The following is a 20,704-nucleotide window of genomic DNA, read 5'->3' on the forward strand; positions in this document are numbered from 1 at the left end:
CACATATTATAAAAAGGGTATGAAATCATAAGCCGAGTTTCACATGAGCACACAGATTGCGTTCTTCACGTAGTTTTGGACCTGGTTCCTGCGAAAAACACGCATCCATCACCGAGCAAACAACTTGCGATTCAAAATGTTGCATTGTCATATGCAGCAGGTGCACGACACATCCGCGTGTTCCGGTGTAAATTCTGCCCGCGCCACCTTGTATGAGGCCTACGTGTGTGTTCTCCCCCCTGCGTGACGTCACGTCAAGAGCCACATTTCGTCTTCGCTGGCCTAGGCTGCTTCATCGTGTACTGAAGGTGGCACGGCGGCACAGCGAGTAGCGCGGCTGTCTCACAGCGCCTGGATGGTGCGAGAGGACATGGGTTCGATCCCTATTCAGTTTGCGTGGAGTTTGCACGTTCACTGCCTGGGTCCCCTCTGGGTGCTCTGGTTTCCTCCCACACTCCAAAGACATGCAGTTGAGCACCCATAGTGTGTGAGTGACAGAGTGTGTGTGTGTGTGTTCCACTGATGTATGGATGAGTGACCAGTGTATCTAACAGTGTAAGTCACTTTGGTAAATAAGGTTGATCTGGAGAAAAGCATCTGCTAAATAAATAAATGTAAAATATACTTTGCATGAGAGAAGCGATGGTGTCAAGACTGCTCCTCACCACTTGCCTTCTCTGCTGATGAGGCTGATCTTCTCGACCTCCTGATCCACCTGTCTGACCGCGGGGCTCCTGCTGCCTTTGAGAGCAGACCTGCCGGACCTCCCGGGTTCGCTAGTCTTCACCGACACCATAACGGTTCTCCTCCTGGAGAGCGCGGACGACAGGGAGCCCATCGGAAAGGCAGAGGGAGACACGCTGCTCTTAGAGGGCTCTTCTGAAAGGGAGCGCATGGGGACGAACATCTGCCTTTCTTGTTGCGCGGGATGAGTATGTGCATCCAAATGATGGGCGTCCCACTCCCCAGCCGCCGGAGCTGGGAACTCACGGCTCGCTGTGTGTACCGTGCTGTACCGTACCGCTGCACTCAGCTAAGGACCCCCTCCGGTGCACTCCTTCACTGGGTAGCAGGGTGTTGCTCAATGAGGAGTGTAGCACAGCACCGTGTTCACTGACTGCGTCTCATCTTAGGGATGATTTTTACTCCCCATGGTAAGTACAAAAGGTGGAAAATCAGAATATAAAATAATAGATTTTTTTTTCCCCACCAAACCCAAAAGTACTTAATTGTTGCTCACTGAGGGAAACACATTTTCCTACGTAAGAAATGTTTAGGCAGAAATTAACATTCCTCTTTTATATTAATATCTGCACATAGATCTCAGACTGAGTGCACAGAAGGCCGGTGTGTGTTCTATACGTTCTTGTTCTATATAGACAGAATATATTTGCACAATCACTTCCACTAACCAAACACAGCAGGACCCCATGGAGTGCGAAACTCCCTGATAAAGGAATTAAGACTATAAAACGGAATTCCAAGGCCTGTGGCTTTGTGCAGTTACAGGTATGTGAAAAGTCAACTTAGCAAAAATGCACATGGTGTTTACTGGAGGGTCAGAAAGTCATTTACCTTATTTGACATTTACGAGACACTTTTCTTCAAAGCAACTTACAATGTTAAGGCTACAAGCATTTATCCCTCTGGGTAAATTTACTGGAGCAATTTAGGGTAAACACCTTGCTCAAGGGTACTGCAGCTGGAGATCAAATCTGCAACCTTTGGATCCAAAGGCAGGAGCTCTAACCACTAAACTGCCAGCTGCCACTTCTACACATCTCTTTGGCAGTAGGATAAAACCAAGGCGAGTCCAGACAAAAATTCTGCACAGGAATCACTGGTTTCAAACCCATTGCACAAAAGCTCTAAGGTACCAGCGCTACCCACTGTGCCACTAAGACAACGTACATGAGAAATGTGTTAATCAAATGAAAACCAGAAGAACTTTTATTCAGAGCGTTTAAGCAATCTGAAATTGTGCTCGTACAGAACACCTGCTCCAAGAGACATAGTTGTGATAAATCATATTAAATTCAAACAGCTTCAGGTAAGGCACCCCTACAAAGCTAACACTTCCTTTGGAGCTAGCTAGCCACGTAATGCGGTTCTTGCAGGTCTTCTTGGAATTTGTAGTAGAAAATACTCATACCATGGATGTGTAGTAAAAATAAGTGTACATTATGCTGTAAACACACACACAAACACTGACTAAAACCGCTTGTCCCGAGCAGGGTCGCGGCGAGCCAGAGCCTAGTCCGGCAGCACAGGGCATGGGGCCGGAGGGGGAGGGGACACACCCAGGATGGGACACCAGTCCATCGCAAGGCACCCCTGGCGGGACTCGAACCCCAGACCTTCCAGGGAGCAGGCACAGGCCAAACCCAAAGAAAAACTTTTTCCAAAAAAGTGCAGTCATAAGACACAAATTTGTCTCAAGCTTGTTTTTTGACTAGAAACTAAGACACAGGCATGAACAACAAATTCTTTCACAGGTTACTGAAGCATATTTAAGTTAATATATCACATACATACTATTGGTAATATAGTCATCTTAAAAAAAAAAAACACAAACACACTGTGACCCTAAACATGCAACTGCTTGCTGAATGAGGACAGATGGACACAATATTTAGTATTTTTCATTAAATGTTTATGACAAACTGAACATGGAAACACCTAAAACTAGTGCTTCAGCTACTGCTGACCATCTCAAAGAAATAGCCACGGGTACAGTAAATGTTTGACATGTAGCAGGCTACGTAAATATAGGTTTAGACCTTAAATTTTATCTTTATTTTTTTAAACAGATGACTGTCCATCATCACTCACTGTGTTTATTGATTTACATCGTTTACACACACACTGAACCGACTCAACCAAATTAGAACACATTATAAAACCATTTTACAATTTATTTATTTAAGCTTCAGACAAAAAGCCCAAGGAGTACTTTCACATGTTTTGCATTCACTTGTTTCCTTTGTGTCCACTAAGCACCTCTGAAGATTGCTGAGAGCTGGTAACACTTTGGTTTCAGAGCTCAATCAGTATAGAAACAGCTGCATGTTGCAGAGAGACCAGTTCAAAACTCTCAGCATGTCCTTCTGCACCCAGGGAAGACACCGCTGGTCAAAAGCAGCTGGGCAGCACCTCTGATCCTTCCACCTTTCAGTGCTCTTCAAGGTTGACATCTCTGGCATGATCCCTCTCCATCTCCTGAGGCCTGTAAGCTTTCAGCTGTTGATAGAAACCCGGGTTTGGGCGGACGGCCAGCCTCGCTGCTTTCACCAAAGCAAAGGCGTCATCAAACGTGAGCCCCTCTCTGGACATCAGGTACCCAATGACTACCGCCGCAGAGCGAGAAACTCCTGCATTGCAGTGAACAAGCACAACTCCATCCTGAGGGCAAGGAGAGACAAACAGTGTGTGTTCAATCTTTTTTACAGGCACTGAAATAAAGTCACAGGAAATGCTGTATTTTACCATATCTATGCTTATTCATTTAGGTGACACCTTTTTTCACAGCAACTTATATATTAAACTGCCTACACACATTTACCTATTTATCAAGCTGGGTAGTTTTTAACTGTCAACTCAAGCATACTGCAGCAGGACATAGGACTTAAACCTATGACCTCTAAGTACAAAGGCAGTGGCTCTAACCACTATGCCACCTGCAGTCCATTATAGGTTTATTGTAATCAAATAGTACCAAACATACACTGCATGCAAACCACACAAAACTAGTACATTAAAGCTCCTGCACTGTTGTTTTCATCATAAAATCTGATAAAAATTTTCAATCCCGGTTTACCTGCTGCTTTCAGCTCTGGAAGAGAAGACACTGTCAGTTTTTTCAGTATAACAGATTGCCCCTTATAACAAATACAACAAATCAGAGAGCACCATCTGGGGTGCACGATAAGCAGTATGAATATGAATCAGACCACATGCTTTGAAACATTTTATTGAAAACCTACAAAAACAACTCTGAGACTTTCTTGTGACTTTGTTATAAAACCATGTGAATGTTCATAGGACGAGCGTTCTGTTACGGCCTGTTCGTGAAGCGGTGAAGAGTTATACTGACAATAAAGCTGCTGATGTGATCTTCCTGAAAAGAACTTTAATTAACAACACTTTATTAAAACTTGCCTTTTATTATTCATCGCATACTGTGGATACCTGTAAGGATGACTGGTAGAGATTGTATGGTAGCAGACTATGAAGTAAACTTGGGTTATAACTGGAACTTTTTAAAAAAAAAAAAAAAAAAAAAACCCAAATTACCAGAAAAAGTAACACACTGAGGTTTATTGTCTTACCTTTACATTTATTCATTTAATTCATGCTTTTCTCAAAGAGGCTTACTGGGTGTTTTGCTACATTTCTTGATTTTGATTTCACTTATTGACTATACTCACAAGAAATAAAGAAAATATTTATTTTAAATTTGTTTATTTTCTTAAGTTAAATATTATTGCATTATTATTAGAAGTAGCATTCTGTGTAACTTTTTTTGTTATCAGTTATCACACAGGGAACAGAGAGGACCTTACCTTTGCTTTGGCTTCATCTATGAACTGTGAACACTCACGGAAATATGAGGTGATGGGAGTTTCTGGAAGATCCAGTATATTCAGAGTTTTATACTCAAACAGATGAGGAAAAGAGTTTTCCACACCATATGCGACATTTAATATGTGTGAAACCTTTAAAAGAAAGAAAAAAAAAAAGTATTAAAATGTATTAAAGTAATGTTGTATATATTGTATAACAATTTTACCATATTGTCGAGAACCACCTTCAACTTCCTCAACGTGTCTAAATCTTGAGCAGCATCTTGTGAAGCTGGAAAAACAGGAATAATAATAAATATTAATCATGCTGTAGCACAAACGAGCCCCAAGTACTTCAGCTTTAAGGGTGGCAATTAAACCCAACACATCTATACTCTAGAATAACCGGCTTATGGTAATTATACCCCACACTTCTGTACACTTTTTTTTTTTTTTTTTTTTTTACTGTTATCACTCACTTCTCTGCTAGATTGAATTCTTTACGCAATTACAACACACTTCTATACAATAATTAATTTATAGTAATTATACACCATGCTGCAGTATTTCTATAGAATAACTTCTTAGTTTATGGCAACAATACTTATATTTATATGCAATCATCATGAATTATTATAGATGACAGTAATGTTTTTGTGTGTGACGTAAAATTATATTGTACACACAGAACTACAAATAAGTATTATTACAAATATTTATTATTAATTACGTATTATTACTATTATCTATTACTAATAATTGTGCGAGCGGCCCGGCCTTCTCACCCAGGAGCACGTGAGGTCTCACTTGCCCCACCTGGAGGTCCAAACTGAAATCCTGCACGTAGCCGCACGCGCCTTCCTCTTCCTCTTCCTCCTCCACGCGCAGCGCGGAGTCTTTCCACGTCTCGAGCAGCCGCTTCCCAGTCAGCGTCGTCACGTGGGTGCACTGCTTTCTCAGGCTGGCCTTCGAAAACGTTTTAATTTCCTCCGCAAGAGAATGCATTGCGTATTTTTAATAGGGAATGTAAAGGAGGGTAAAGCGCTGGTCACTGAGTGCTTCGGTTGGACAGCTGACGAACCATTACAGAGGCGGGCGCGCGCACGGCAGCAGTTCCAAAAAATGTGGCGCTGCTAGAAAACAGGAGCTGAGTGTGGGCCAGCTGGAGCGCCCTCTTCCTCTGCCATAAAAAAAGATCACGTCGTCCTGCCAAAAAAAAAATACTGCCATCTACTGGCCTGGGGTGCAACGGCAACGCCATCCCTCCCTTATCCTGTTCTGATATTGCAGTGTACTTCTCTTTGTAAGGACGCGGCTCCGCTCTTCGCAGTTTCACTTAGCAGTTAAAGCTGCCGCTTGGAGAACCGTCAGCGAACACTGACAGCAGGCATTTCCAGGCACTATTAATAATGGCCACCGAGACAGCTCTGGTACGCATGCGCACACAGCCGAGCTTCCGCAGTGAAGGTTACAACTCTTTCATGTTACGTGAAACACATCTCGCATAAACCGAGCCACAGCAATGACAACATTTCTTATTGCAGTATGAAAAGTATTCTTTTTATCTATTTTGACAGGGGAAATATAATATCTAGAGTAGAAGTAAACATTTCCTTTTTTATAGCCCACCCACCACTCATCATTTCGTTCTGCGCGTTCGAGTTATGAATCATACGGGCGGAAGTGCGAGTGGATGTGACGGGATCACGTGACCCACGTCAGCGTCGCAGGAAGCGGCCTCGTTCTGGGAATCCGGGCAACACCTACCGAAAACAGGGAGACGGCCGAAGGGCGCTGCGGGCTTCGATCGGCTCTCCACCCGTAATATGGGCGAATTTTAACACTAAAACGCAGGGGGTGACATTCTTACCGTTTCGAACACTACACGGACAACGTTCCGCAGCTTTCTGAAACACGCCTGAAGAGCAGCATGTCGCGGGGTGCGCTGCAGCCGAGCCAGCAGAAGCTGGCGGAGAAACTGACCATCCTGAACGACAGGGGGATCGGGATGCTCACCCGCATCTACAACATCAAAAAGGTAAGGCAGATCAGCGCCGTGCGCACACATTTTTTCCAGAGAGATCAACGTGTCCAGTTGACAGCGCGGTTTGGGCCGCAGCTGCTGCTTTATGAATTTGTGCCTCAGTCAGTGAGCCGTGGGAAGGACTGCTGCGGCGCATTGAATGGACAGGAATGCACCGGAGGCCCCGAAGCACAGCTGCAGCTACTAGCTAGCCTGCTCTTCGGGACGGGATTTCGAGATACCGCCTCCACCCCCACGACAACCCCGAGTCTTAATTGATAACCTAACAGTGTGAAAAGCACGTCGCCAGCGTCGTGTAAAGGGAGGAGGGTTTCATAAAGGACTGGGCTGGCGCGCGGTCGTGTCGAGTCGACGTCTCCTTCGGCGTTGGGCGTCACGTAAAAAATGAAAATTTAACTCGCGGTAACGACGAAACCGAACCATTTATCATGTGGGGCAGTTTTTTTCGATGTTAGTTCTGGAAAGTTCTGACTGAAAAAAACAGGCACATCCCTAGCAGATCAGTTGAATCGAGCGTCGTCAGGTTTGTTTTGACGCGCGCCGCGCTCGCGCTCGCCGCCGCGAAGGGAACGACGGGGTCCCGTTGGGCGGGGAACGAACGCACACACACTGGTGACACTACACACTGACACTCAGTTACATTTGAATCCTACATACACGTTTACGTTTTTTGTTTAACATTCTGCATATGAGGCATTGTGGCAGGAACAGATTGACAATGAATGCATTGATTACCACACACTGATTGTACAGTTACTAGTGGTAAAACATACTGCTTGTGTGGGCTTCTTGACTGATTTATTTGGAGCTGTCTAAGTGCTTGGGGTGCTGAAATCTAGGGTAGAATTAAGCAAATCAAATGTGCAGCTGAATAAGGTAGCGTGTTATGAAACTGAAAGATGCTGTTCACAGTGATGCAACAACCAGAAGTGTGGTCCAAGAAGAAAATTGACACAAACCTGGAATATAATATTGCCAAAATTAATTGAAAAAATTGTGCCATAGCATAGAGGCTTATAACAGGCACTCTTTGAGGCACTGTGCACCCATACAACAAACCCCTGCAGACACAAATAATGTCTATTTACTGGAAGTTTCAACTCCTGGTGGAAATTACTCAGTCAATGATAGACTGTCACGTAATCATGTATGATTTTTAGGATCTTAGTCAATCTTATGTATTCCATTCAATTTCCCTGAGTCTCCATGATGAATATAAGAAGGGTACCAGTCTAAATGACTACTAATGCAGTTATATCTGCTGGAGTGCAACATGTAAATTTTTCCTTATTTCTTATAGCTGCATTTCTCTTTCCATTTAAAATATATATTATAAAGGTTATATTGCCACAATTGAAAACAGGTAAGATTTAATTAAATAAATCTCAGTAATATTAATTATTGTCTGCTGTAATTGACATCACCTGTAAATTGGACTAAGCAAGAATGGCATTGCAAATCGAACTTGCAGAGCTGAAGTCCTGATTGATTACAGTGAAAGCAGTGGAGTGTTCTAAGAAGATGTACAGAATGTGGGTCAGTTGTACAGTAGTATGCCATTTGTTTTTTCTTGTGGGGAACAGCTCAGTAAACATGTGAAATCCTTATGCCTTTTATCTGCACCTTCCCTATACCCTAGTTTTACCCATGGTGACACCCTAAAGTCCCACCCTGATGCTGTATGCATTTTTGTGGCTAATTAACAGTCTGCTCTGATGTGGTTGCTGACAAAGGTAAGGTTTTTGTGGACTGTAGAGCATTATTTAAAAAGCAGAACCTATAGTTTAGGGTACATGTAGAATAAAACATTAGTTTAACTGTCCCTCTGTGTCTGAGTGTTTTTCCTTTTGGTCATCCAGATAAGGTGGAGCTTTAGCAAGGCCTGGCCTGCCTGTGCGGAAGTGGCTTGGGGCTGTTTTTCTTCCTTAAAGGAGATTCCAGAAAAGGGGCATTGAGCTGGCGCTGGGTGCACAGTCTCAGGCAGAATCAAACTTTCAGACACAGGCCAGCACCTACTGAATGATTCATCTCACACTAGGCCAACACTGTCTTCTGTTTCTAGAGCTAGAAGGCACGCTTTATCTTGCTAAATATGTCTGGCATAACAGTAAACCTTCATGGTTTCTTACTGATGTTTTGACATCATCACAGACACTTAAAGAAAAAAGATGCAAATTAACTATTAATTTAATCAAAGGTTTAGTCTGGGCCAATTTATTTTTGATTTTGTTTTCATGAATTGTAGTTAAGGATTTAAGCAATGATGTACAACATTTAGACAGGATTCTACTACCATGCTTGGTTGCTAGGCAACTGGCAGGCACTCACATGAATTCCAACATATGGATGCTCCCAAAATGTAAAAAAACTGTCATTGTGCTGTGGCTGAGAAAATGCATGAAGTTGAAATAGTTCATATATGAAACAATAACATCCCATCTGCTATATAAAAATTTTAATATAATTTAAATAACAAAAGCAAAGAATATTCAAACTGAATTATTAATGATGTGGCCAGCTCATACAGTTCCCTCTTATTTTAATCACTTGCTACAAAAGCCACTCCAAGCCAGTCACCTAAGTAGCCACGGCATGTGGACGGACTGCACCACAGCTGTCTGACGTGGCAAAAAGTATATATTTTTCTTCATTGTTTCATGGTCTGTTTGAAGCTTGAGCCCACGAAGACCCAGTTCATTTTTAGAACAGTTTAATTTCTACATTGTATACAGAAAGAACGTACCCCAGGAATGTTACCACTTGGAAGCATCACATTGTAACAAATGTTAAAGTGCTGTTTATGATGAGAAGTGTATTTAAAATTACATTTTTTGAGGGAAATGTACCACCAGACTATCCAAATGTATGTTTTCTGTATTTTTCCACAAGTTTTCCTGATTTTTCCTTTGACACTTAAGTTTATATACGTTATTGAACTGCCACCTCTTGTTACGTGGTTTTTGATGTCTAAATGTGAAACATATTTTCTAATCTGATTTATTTCAGGTATTTGAAGATTTTTGTTTCCCCCCATGTAAAGTATACTTGACCTCTAGAAGAGATATTTGGTAAAAACACACTTCTTGCTGCTGGATGGTTTTAAAAAAATCTGAACAGTCACTATGCCATTGAAAGCCTTCCTGTCTATTCCTGGAAAAGGCTTAGCAAGCAGGCGCAGGATGTTCACTCTTATCTCATATGTTTAACTGTAAAGGCCGAGGGAAGTGATAATTGGCCAGGGAGGAGGATCTGAGGAACCCAGGCAGAGTGAGATGTGAGTTGCCAACTTGCCCAGTAAATAGCTCTTTCACCATGCACTCCAAAGACAGGTCTTACTGAATTGGACCCAGATTGTTCTGCTTTGTGAAATATTTATGAGCCTTTGCTCATTGAACTTAGTTGATGTGACACTGCTCTGATTGTTGATTGAATCCAGTATAAGAGCCGGACTGTAATACTGTGGCTGAAATGGGAGGGCACTCAGGAGGAAGTGGCACTCGCTTGGTCACTCTTTGTCAGATGTCTCCTTATCAATGGTACAAAGCCTTTTTTTTTTTTTTTTTCTTTCCTTAACCAGTCTCCTTCCCTGTTGCCTCCCTTTTTGCAGTTTGGAACACTGCTGCTTGATATAGTCAAACAGTGTTGGCAGTCATACTGGAGTTTGGTGCTGGATGTTCTGAGGATGAGGGAACACTCAGCAAGAATCCTCACCCGGAAAATCCTTGCTGTTGTATAATATTGGACAGGATCCAGTCTGTGTTTCTGATGCTCCGATTTAGGCTACACCTATACTGTCACATACTCAGAGTTTAGAATCAGTGACCCATTTATTTCCTGCACACAGTCAGCTGGAGTGTAAGTTGTTTAGCAAATACAGTTGCTAGTTAAGGTTGTTCTATTCTGAGGAATCTCTCGAGGAATAAAGTGTTTTGTGCCTCATAAAAATGAGGAATTGCTTGGTGTAGCTGATATGTTCTTATTAAGGCTAGGATCTGTGTGCACAGTCAACAGCCACCTACTACACCCTTGGTATGACTTTGCAGGGCATATACCATATGTTATTTGATTACAGAGATGTGATTTATATGAATAATTGAAGATTGTTTTGGGTATCGTATAAAAGTTGCAGTGGTTAATGTTTGCTTCTTTTACCATATATGAACTCTTGCATTTTCCATTTCATAAAAAATAAAGCATATAAAACATTAGGGAGATCTAAAACTTGTTCTTTGGTAGAGCCGTTAGTTGGTTCATTAAGTTTTTCCTGGATATTCTTTGTGTTTGGATTTGTTAGAGCCCTGTACAGTTTGTGATGCCTCAGATTTGCAGAGAAGCTGAGGCATTAATCGTGTGATAGTATTTTTCTTTTGTTTTGCCTATGGCTTTTTTCTTGCATTTTCTTTTTAGATTAATAAATGAATGCATTGACCTTGATTTAAACAACTGTATCAATTTCCTTTATGTTACTCGCATGTTTCTGTTGCTGTTTCTGTTGTTGTTATTGCTGTTCCTTTTTACTAGTCACACACCACCCGACTGTCTCTTAAACATAGACTGAAGTGTTAAATACCATGATTTATACCCTGCTCCTCAAGGTCTGGACTCTGCATGGTGTGTGTTAGCTGTGGGAACAAAACCAGACAGCATACAATGATGGATACAAAGCTGAACTGATACAGAATTTTTTTAGATATATATATATATATAAATATATACATTTATGTGTATACAAGTTTGTGAACATAGGAGTAGCACATTTATATATGTTAGCCATGATATAAAGTTATCTGAATGCTAAGTTGGCTAATTTTACTGTCAGTTCCCAAAGCTAATTGTTTTCAAGTGGACATGCATGATAGACGTTGGCAACCTGTGTTTATGTGTAATTTTCTCTTTTTCTGTTACAATGCCTCCCCCAGCAAGGACAAGTTTGGAAGGTTTGCACAGTTTTCACCTTCCCTAAACCTCAGCCCCCCCTTCCCTGCTCCCTTCTGCTCTCTGACCAGCCTCATGCTCCATGGCCTTCCTGTGTGTAACTCACAACACAGCAGCACAGTTCAGGCAAATCAGCGCGTGCCTCTGATGCAGTAATAGAGGCAGATATGTTTCCTTCCCTAGTACATGAAGGCTGTCACTAGATGCAGACTGATATTTTGTGTTATTGGAGGCAAAGGAAAAGCAAGCCTCTCAGACAGAAATAAAGACAGGTATTTCCCTATGCACTGGCTGTCCCTAAGTGGAGACTGGTGTTGTCTTATTTGCTTGTTTCGTTTTCTTTTCCGCTGGCAGGAGCGATTGGGGTGACCCACTTGCCTCTAGGCCTGCAGGTTCTCTCTGTCTCAGCTCACAGATGGCTTGTTAAAGTGTTTCTCTGGGAAGGAAGTAAGAATGCTTCACTTTGGCAGATTATTTATAATAATTTACAAAATTATTCACACCTTCAAGAGTGTGGTGATATTACTGTGTGCGCAATGAGTAATGCATGCTGGGTCAAGAAGGAACCTGCCGCCCTGTGTTCCTTATGTGACATGACTGGACACCTCTTGGTTTGATAGTCTGTGATGAATGTTTTGAGTATAGCACGGGGTTAAATGTTGTGACATTATGTATAGTGTCAAAAAACTCAGATGTATAGTTTCTGATGTGTAAAACTGTCCCTGCAATGTAAGACTGGGTCTCGAGCACCTGCTCGCCAGTTTGCCTTCTTCCTTGTTTGCAGACTAGACAGTTTGTGAAGGACTTGTGACCCTGTGTAGTGTTAACTAGGTTAATTAATTCTTGGAATTAAAAGTTTTAACTACTCAAAGTTGAGGATACAGTATCCTTGTTGATCTCAGTAAGTCCCGGTTGAACACTTGATGTTAAATTAAGAGCACTGATCCAGAGGAAGGTGAAGAAAGTATGACCCGTTTCGTTTGATTGAGATTCTAAATTGTGATGGGAGGTAACATCCTTGCTGCATGGCAGGTGTGACATGTCAACAGTATCTAAACTGGCCTCAATACTGCAAAGGCTTGGACTTCACATTAATTCATTTGTATCAGGGCTGTTTCTCTGTGTTTGTTTATACTTCTTGGCATCCAGTCAGATCAGTAGTTATATAGGTCACAAATCCTGTGTTTATTCTCAACTGTGCGTTTTGTTGATTGATTTTTTATTTTTTTATTTTTTTAAATCCATCTCTATATATGACACTTTTCTAGGTTAAATACTGTAGGTGCATGCTCAGCATCATGTTCGTCATGTGACCACACACCGCTGCACTGCAAATGCATATCTGCTTACTTCTTCCAGCTCCCCCTTTTGTGCCACATTCACCACTCAAAGAAAGCCATTCTAAAAGACAGAAAAAACCCACAAGCAGCCAACCAGCCAAGCCACATCTCCTTCCTATAGGAATGAGCGTGCTCACGCCTTGCTGTGTGGCGCTAACTGTTGGAAACTTCTCATGCAGCATCTATGGAGCTGTCTGTGCACTTTCTGTCTCTCTTTCTTTTTCATTACATTTTCCAGCTGTGACAAAAAAAATCCCTGCACTCTTGTCTTATCATCATGTCACCTGTCCACCAAAAAAAAAAACAAAACAATAAATCAAGCTCTTGTGTTTGACCTCTGGCTTTGACCTTACCATCATTTAGCTTTACCACACTGTTGTGGTTGTAGCATTTTGATCTGGTTCTGTCTGTCTCTGACACTCTCTTGCAGGCCTGTGGAGATCCCAAGGCAAAACCTTCCTACCTGATTGACAAAAACCTTGAGTCAGCCGTGAAGTTCATTGTCCGAAAATTTCCAGCTGTGGAAACGCGCAACAACAATGTAAGTTCTGACCTTTTCGACATTTTTCTATTTGCAGATAAATGGATAAGTAGAATTCACTCACTGAGTTATGACTTCGGAATGGTTAATGTTTTGTAATGTTAATGGTTAATTTTGAGTAATATGTATTGTAATAGAAATGTTTTACATTTTCACCCGGTGCCACAGTTAAACAATGAAAATAAAATAACCACACATCTACAGCTCTTGCCCTTACAAACCAAAGACGTATTTTTATGAAGTAGTTTGTTGACATTTATATTAGTTTATAATAATAATAATTGTTCTACTGCAGTAAGTCTTATGAGAGCGTGGAGTAGGATTTTATTGTACAACCAGTAATGAAACAGTCCTCTGAAAGCCCCAGTATGACGATAAATACATAGACACTCTGTGTTTAGCCTTTGTTTCTCCTGCCTTTAGTGACACAAAGATGCAAACTTACTAGTTCTCACACCGTTTCTACCGACTGAACGTTCTGCAGATATCATCATACTTCCCGTATCAGTTTCTTTCAGCTGAGGGGGTTTCTTCATGTTTCCAAGGTGACTGTTAGTGTGAACCAAAGGACTGTCTTCCCTCAGCACACACAGCTCTTTCACCGTGCACTGGTGACTGCTTCTCAGGACTGAGGGACCGTGTCCCCTAAGTACAAGATGACTGTTTCTCTGACATACGGGCTGGTTAGTGGCTGTTTCTCAGTACTGAAGGGCTGGGTCCCCTAAGCACAGATGAGCTATTTTTCATGTGCACAGATGACTCTGACTAATGCAAAGCCTGCACTGATATCCCCTGCTGCGTAGAATAGGCCCAGTGCTATTTATCCCCTAGTGCAGCAGACCAGGGCCAGTCATTTATTCCAGGGCCACATCAGTGTTCCAGTCTCTCAGGGACTGGAAGTGGCACAGTAAGAAGATGCATTTTGAAGTGGAAAGTCCTGTCTTCCTCCTTTTTTATCATCATATTTAAAGCCACTTATATGCATTGGAAAGTACCTAAAGGCAAAATACAGCAGTAAAGCAATAAACTGAGGGTAACTCTGAGATCACACTGTAGCTTGCAAATAAGTACACAGTGTTTTTAGGGTGCTAATCTAAAAGATGTGTGAATTTGCACTTCCCTCAAGTGTTTGTGTTTGGAGTGCACAGCCTGTTGGCTTTGGTCTCGATGAAGTCACAGCAAACTGTGTTGAAACAGTCAGGGGTAGGAATGGAATGTGCGTGGGCCATGTGGACACACCTAGTGATTCCTTGCCAATGCAGCCGATTGCAGCTGTTTGTCACATTCAGTTTGTTTGCTTATTTTTATATAGCAGTGCCCTTTTCTACCTATTTTTTAAAATGAAAGTTATTGCCGGTCTACTGAACACTGAAAACAAATGCACCCAAATCTTTTAAAATAGAATCACTTATAACCTGTAAAAAAACATTTACAGCAGACATTCATTCATACTCACACATTTCCATGATTCCAGTGTGCCATTTTTTATATCTGTGTCAAGTGTATTTGAGCCTCTTTGCAGTTCTGATTGCTTCTTTTATCTTTTGCAGTGGTTTTATTCAGATGCTTTTTTTTTATTATTATTATTTCTTCAGCATTCACTTTTGGTCCCTGCCATGTTTGTGTTGAAGGTGCTTCTTGGAATGACATTGTGCCTCATCCTGTTTAACTATCTCTTATTGTGTTGTTGTTGTTGTTGTTGTTTTTTTTTTTTTTGTTTTGTTTTTTTGTTTTTTCGATCTGTTTTGTTTTTGCATGCCTATCTTGGCTTTTTCTGGATTATTCTTTTTGGTAAGTTTGGACTCGCCAGAGTCCCATTTGCTTTAAATACCAGATCTTATTTCTGTAGTTACGCTTTTAATTTCTTTCACCTTGGCCGATTTTTAGCTTATCTTCAAGGACTGTACAAAGGAGTCTAAGAAGCCATTAAAAGAATTGGTTTAAAGAACAAATAGATTTTTAAATACCTAAGCATTCTTCACAAAAATGAAAGCATTTTGTTAAATATCAACACTTCCAAAATGTGGCTAAAGAAATATGGGAAAATTTTTCAAATTATGCTCTTGGATTCCTCAGTCCTTTACTGCTTAGTAACAACCTGTCTGTTTGGTCATTAAACCATTCTGTGAAATATTTCATCTAATCTGAGTGTTATTTCATAAATAATTCAGCTCCTACAAAAATTATCTTTCAGTGAAAAATAGCACGTGCAAGGAATTAAAATTTTACTCCCAAGTGTATGATTCACTGATGTCAGGCAATAATAAACGGTCAGTGATTCATACATTTATGTGAAGTTGAAAAAAATCAAAGGATAATTTAGTTTAAAACAACTTATTTGCTTTAAAATAAATCTGTTCTTGCTATTTTTCTTTGAATATGATTTGGAGACCTTAAAAAAGATATCATAATGTTATATTAGAACCATTTGTTATATTAACAGCTGCAGTAACAAATTCAATGACAATATCAAAATTCCATTAAAAATATTATATCTATCATACCAGACAAATTCTTGTCTTATTTATTTTTGTTTTTTTTTTAAAGTTCTTCTTTTCATTAGTTTCTTTTTAGACTTAAGTGTAGTTAAACACGGATTTTAAAATGTGATATTTTTACAGCTGTGTGTGTGTTATGAGTTGATCTTAACAAGACGTTACTAATGTTTCTCCATAATAAGTATGCACTGACTGGAACATTGACTGGTTTTAGTATAGTGCCAAAGTGAAAAATGTGTTTGGACACACTACTGTCTTCTAACTAATGATGAGGAATTCAGAAAATTAAAATCTTTCTAAAACCATTTAGTTTACAATTTTGCTTCTTTTTTTAGATTATAATTTGAGTGCATTTTTGAGATTGCAAAGTGGTTTTGGGAGTATATCATTGTCACCTCCTTGCTCAGGGGTTGTAAGATTTATTTTGGACCCCATTTTTGTGCAGGACATGTTCTTCACATGATTGGGTGACTTTGCTGTAGCTGCTCTATCATCCACAACCAGTAAAGAAATGCTGCTCAGGTGAACGGGTGACTAAATGACACATATTTTGTCTGTGACTATCCCATGTGTGCCTCTCGTTTGAAACCTTTGTCAACATTTATGCCCTGTGAAGCACTAGCAGCCTGTCTTCATTCTAGTTTTCACAGTCTTATGCTCTGTGCATCGGATGGATGGATGAATGGATATTTAAAGAGCTCTTTTGAAAATGTTTTGACTTCTCAGAGATCAAGAATAGTTTGAGAATCACCTTCCTTGGATGAAATACCTTTATCCCAGCATCTTCAGTATAAATAGTGTGTATTTTATCATAATTCTGCTGACAAATATTTGCTTTGAACTCCCATGGACAAACTAGACATTTTAAGAAAGTGTGTCATATTCATAGTTTTTACAATGTAATCAGACATTGCCATAGGAAAAAATAGCATTGATCGCTTGCTGTAGAGTTGCAGCAAGTCAGGTCTATGTTTATTTATTGCTTCCTTTATATTGTTCAGTATTGGAAGTATCAGTTGATTTTCCAGCAGTGCATATTTGTTTTGGTGTAGTTGCAAGAAATGTGCAAGGAAATGACAACTTCATTTCTAGAGATATAATAGTAATTACTTGTCACAACTGGATGCAGGGTTCATATAGTTGTCATTCATCTCCTCAGATTTTGTTTAATTTCAGTTGGTTTTTATTCTCAGTGCTGAAAAACTACACATGGAGAGGTTGTTTTATGTGGAGCAGGTAATGTAGTGGTTAGAGGTGTCACCTTGTAATTGGAGAGCCTGGATTCAAATCCCTGCTCCAGTTATATCCTTGAGTAAGGTAGTTACCCCTAATTGCTACAGTATAAAATACCCAGATGTAGTATAAATGAGTAAGTCATAGTAAGCAGCCTATAATACAGAACTAAGATTGGAAGCTGCTTTGGAGAAAGGCATTATTTAAATGAAATTATTATTATTATTATTAACATAAAGGCAAAGGTCTGCCTTATTAATTCATTCCTGAATTTATGAAAATGGGCTTTACCACTGTGTCGCGATTTCCAGTCTATTGAAATGAAGTAACATGCTATGCCATGCTACTGCTATGGAGGTTAAACGGAGGAACGAACTTGTTCCAGCAACTCAGAGGCCAGCTCAGCCTTCTTTCTGGGCCCATACTGGGACCACACTGAGTGCTCATGGCTTCAAAGGAGGGCCGGAGAGCCAACGGTCCCTTCCACAGTGCTTAATGTCAGTGCGATATGCGCGTGCTCCCTGCTAACAGTCAGCTAAAAAGTAGCTCCTAGTCAAGTTCCATTTGGCCCTCTCAGTTTGCTTACCCAGTTTCACATTAGAACATTACACCCACATATATACCATAACAATCTCTTTGAATTGAGACCAAAGTAGCATAAAAGTGCTATGAAATCACAGTTGGCCCCAAATCAGAATTCAGAATGAACCTTGCTGAAAAGTTTGACATAAATGAATTGCTGCAGAGCTCATCCTGGTTCCTCAGGTTTAACAATCACACTGATTTCTTTTCACAGCAACAGCTTGCACAACTACAAAAAGAAAAGTCAGAAATACTAAAGAATCTAGCTTTATATTACTTCACATTTGTTGATGTTATGGAATTTAAGGTAAGAACACCTTTTTTTTTTTTTTTTGTACGATATGTTGATGCCTTCTTGGTGTGTAGGAATGTTTTATCTGTGCTTTTCTTTTTAGCTTGTTGGTTAAATCTGGTTTATATATGTTTAGATGTGTGATTCTTGTAGTCGTCTTTGCACCGAAGGAGTAGATTTTGAGAAACCTCCATTAACGTTGCCTTTTCTTTCCTTTCTTTCAAGGATCATGTTTGTGAACTGCTAAACACTATTGATGCTTGCCAGGTTTTCTTTGACATTGTAAGTTTCATAGCTACATGTTGTGTGAAAGCAACAAGAGATATACAGCATTTTGGCTTTTCAAAGTGTGTCATGTATTAAAGCTGATTTAATTTTCCCCATTTTTTTACAGACTGTAAATTTTGACCTTACAAAGAACTACCTGGACCTTGTTGTAACATACACTACACTAATGATATTGCTGTCTCGGATTGAAGAGCGCAAAGCAATTATTGGACTCTACAACTATGCTCATGAGATGACGCATGGATCAAGGTATAAGTTCAGTCCTTCAGTAGACATACTCTTTCATTTATAGCTTTAGGTATGTAATAATAAATGATTATTGCTCATTTAAAGTTAATTTTTATTAATACTGCTATAATTATCACTTGCCTCTAGTGACCGGGAGTATCCCAGACTGGGACAAATGATAGTAGACTATGAGAATCCACTAAAGAAGATGATGGAAGAGTTTGTCCCTCACGGCAAGGTTAGTGGCATGTCCGCCAACAGCTGTGTACCATTTCTGTGTACCTATTGAGAAGTGCTTCCTTCACCTGCGCTTGTCCCTCTTCTTTCCCTACAGTCTCTGTCGGATGCCCTGATCTCCCTCCAGATGGTGTACCCCCGGCGGAACCTGTCGGCCGACCAGTGGAGAAACGCCCAGCTACTGAGTCTGATCAGTGCTCCCAGCACCATGCTGAACCCAGCCCAGTCGGACACTGTGAGCCAGCCCTCTGTGGAGGGCTAGTCATTCACAGAGCCAGGTCCTGCCACTTGCACACACATCCTTGTAACCAAGTTGTCTCTTTGTTTCAGATGCCATGTGAATACCTGTCTCTGGATACCATGGAGAAGTGGATTGTGTGTAAGTAGTATATGTAGAATACTGGCTAAGTCACTGTGAGCTTTGTAGTGCCTGATTATCTCCTGATGGACAGATTGAGGTAACTGGGCCATAAAGAGGTGCAGTGGTTTGAGAGTAAAAACTTTATCCATATTTCTGCCACAAGCAGGTGTTTGACATGTCGTACAATAGAAATTATTTTTCAGTCATTCAGAAATGTGGCATGCACTTGAATGAGCAGAAGTAAGTTGTACTGCTCTTTTCTCACTTGTCTTTGCAGTCGGGTTCATCCTGAGTCACGCAGCCCTGAACAGTGACCCGGCAGCACTCAGTCTTTGGAAGCTCTCCCTCCAGAGCAGCTCCTGTCTCTGCCTTTTCCGAGATGAGGTCTTCCATATCCACAAAGCTGCCGAAGACCTTTTTGTCAATATCCGCGGGTGAGAAAATATTTCACAGCAAGCTGTCCCATGTGGGACAGTGCTTCTCTTTAAACAGATGGGATGCAAGCTGTACTGTTCCTTATGTCATATGTTGTGTTTGTGTAACTACTGATTAAATACTTTTTTTTCTGCAGCTACAACAAACGTATAAATGACATAAGGGAATGCAAAGAAGCAGCTCTGTCCCACGCGTGAGTACTCACAGTGCATTTAAAGTACCGTTTTTTTTTTTTTTTTTTTGTTGTTTTAAAATGGATTGCCCTGCAAGTACTACAGTTGTTTATGTGCTTTTTTCCATAGGGGTTCCATGCACAGAGAAAGACGCAAGTTCCTGCGGTCTGCCTTGAAGGAGCTGGCGACAGTGCTCGCTGACCAGCCAGGGCTCCTTGGACCAAAGGTACGGGATACACACTGGGAGCACCTGATTCCACTTTACTTCTTTACTGTACTGTAATCCGAAAAGATTCACTGGATTAAACTAGTTTTTAAATGTGACATGTTAGATATACTGATAACTGTGATGAATTGTTAATGTTGACCTCCAGAAGCAGCTGTCTGTGTCTGTCTGTTTGAGCTCCTCATGGCTGCTCTGTCCTCAGGCCCTCTTTGTGTTCATGGCCCTCTCCTTTGCCCGCGACGAGATCATCTGGCTGTTGCGCCACGCCGATAACATCCAAAAGAAAAGCACAGACGACTTCATCGACAAGTAAGGGCTTAACTGCTTCATAGCTCACAGTTATTGCACTATGGGACTCATGAGTGGTTGCATACTAATTAGCCCAAATCTGTGTGGCCACTGAATGCATCTCAAGCAGGAGGCCTTACATCATACACAGATTGCAGCCACCAGCCCACACAGGCATGTGTAAAGTAAAGCCTAGCCATGTGGAGGCAGGAAGAGTGGTCAGCACTCAGAGGGCCCTTTTCCCTCAGGCACATCGCAGAGCTGATCTTCTACATGGAGGAACTGAGGGCTCACGTGCGGAAGTACGGCCCCGTCATGCAGAGGTACTACGTCCAGTACCTGTCTGGCTTTGACGCTGTGGTGCTCAATGAACTTGTACAGGTGAGTCACAGCAGCACAGACTGTGAATGTGAACAGATGGCACTTCTGACATATTCAAGA

General features: G+C 41.0%; 2 protein-coding genes across 5 annotated transcripts in view; one reads left to right on the plus strand and one right to left on the minus strand.

Annotated features, from left to right (window-relative positions):
* Positions 1 to 2,344: 2,344 nt before the first annotated feature.
* Positions 2,345 to 6,218, minus strand: dusp19a (dual specificity phosphatase 19a). The gene is made up of 4 exons (XM_018728884.2): positions 5,348 to 6,218; positions 4,808 to 4,854; positions 4,563 to 4,715; positions 2,345 to 3,402 (listed from the first exon to the last, which is right to left on the minus strand). Exons 1-4 carry the CDS (start codon positions 5,565 to 5,567, stop codon positions 3,172 to 3,174), a joined length of 651 nt encoding a protein of 216 aa, XP_018584400.1. The 5' UTR covers positions 5,568 to 6,218; the 3' UTR covers positions 2,345 to 3,171.
* Positions 6,219 to 6,284: 66 nt separating this feature from the next.
* nckap1 (NCK-associated protein 1) overlaps positions 6,285 to 20,704 on the plus strand; it is a 28,958-nt gene continuing 14,538 nt past the window's right edge. The window contains exons 1-14 of one of the 4 annotated variants that reach the window (XM_018729035.2): positions 6,285 to 6,600; positions 11,526 to 11,543; positions 13,312 to 13,422; positions 17,950 to 18,042; positions 18,253 to 18,309; positions 18,422 to 18,564; positions 18,691 to 18,781; positions 18,878 to 19,015; positions 19,111 to 19,159; positions 19,419 to 19,575; positions 19,713 to 19,769; positions 19,879 to 19,975; positions 20,178 to 20,284; positions 20,512 to 20,644. In XM_018729035.2, the coding sequence (XP_018584551.1) occupies positions 6,493 to 6,600; positions 11,526 to 11,543; positions 13,312 to 13,422; positions 17,950 to 18,042; positions 18,253 to 18,309; positions 18,422 to 18,564; positions 18,691 to 18,781; positions 18,878 to 19,015; positions 19,111 to 19,159; positions 19,419 to 19,575; positions 19,713 to 19,769; positions 19,879 to 19,975; positions 20,178 to 20,284; positions 20,512 to 20,644 (1,359 nt within the window). In that variant the 5' untranslated portion in view covers positions 6,285 to 6,492. The remainder of the gene's footprint in view (positions 6,601 to 11,525; positions 11,544 to 13,311; positions 13,423 to 17,949; positions 18,043 to 18,252; positions 18,310 to 18,421; positions 18,565 to 18,690; positions 18,782 to 18,877; positions 19,016 to 19,110; positions 19,160 to 19,418; positions 19,576 to 19,712; positions 19,770 to 19,878; positions 19,976 to 20,177; positions 20,285 to 20,511; positions 20,645 to 20,704) is intronic. The other 3 variants (XM_018729036.2, XM_018729038.2, XM_018729039.2) reach the window with 3 other exon arrangements.

The sequence above is a fragment of the Scleropages formosus genome, chromosome 21, assembly GCF_900964775.1.
Source record: "Scleropages formosus chromosome 21, fSclFor1.1, whole genome shotgun sequence".
Taxonomy (NCBI): Eukaryota; Metazoa; Chordata; class Actinopteri; order Osteoglossiformes; family Osteoglossidae; genus Scleropages; species Scleropages formosus.

Excerpts from the sequence above, each read along its gene's own strand:
- dusp19a (XM_018728884.2), bottom strand. The coding sequence starts at position 5,567 with ATGCATTCTCTTGCGGAGGAAATTAAAACGTTTTCGAAGGCCAGCCTG. Across the intron at positions 4,716-4,807 it reads ACACGTTGAGGAAGTTGAAG|GTTTCACACATATTAAATGT; the intron begins GTGGTTCTCGAC and ends TTTCTTTTAAAG. Across the intron at positions 3,403-4,562 it reads TAGATGAAGCCAAAGCAAAG|GATGGAGTTGTGCTTGTTCA; the intron begins GTAAGGTCCTCT and ends CCTTGCCCTCAG.